Below are 204 nucleotides of genomic sequence, written 5' to 3' on the forward strand. Positions count from 1 at the left end.
GTCGCGGCCGGCCACGGACCCCCCAGCCCGCCCCGCAGCCGCCTTGTCATGCTGCCCAAAGTGGAGACGGAGGCCCTGGGACTCGCCCGGTCGAATGGGGAACAGGGGCAGATGCCGGAAAACATGCAAGGTAAGGGGGGAAAGGCACGGCGCTCCCCCTCCGCGCACGCTCGGGCCCCCCTCGGCAAACCGCCCTGCCTAAAA

General features: G+C 70.6%; 1 protein-coding gene across 1 annotated transcript in view; it reads left to right on the forward strand.

Annotated features, from left to right (window-relative positions):
- The window catches only part of NR5A2 (nuclear receptor subfamily 5 group A member 2), a 97711-nt gene that overhangs the window by 10608 nt on the left and 86899 nt on the right, over nt 1–204 (forward strand). Inside the window, exon 2 of the mRNA XM_009636192.2 lies at nt 1–130. This exon is cut by the window's left edge and continues 7 nt beyond it. Within this exon, the coding sequence (XP_009634487.2) occupies nt 1–130 (130 nt within the window). The remainder of the gene's footprint in view (nt 131–204) is intronic.

Source organism: Egretta garzetta, unplaced genomic scaffold (genome assembly GCF_000687185.1).
Source record: "Egretta garzetta isolate BGI_Z169 unplaced genomic scaffold, ASM68718v1 scaffold163, whole genome shotgun sequence".
Classification (NCBI taxonomy): Eukaryota; Metazoa; Chordata; class Aves; order Pelecaniformes; family Ardeidae; genus Egretta; species Egretta garzetta.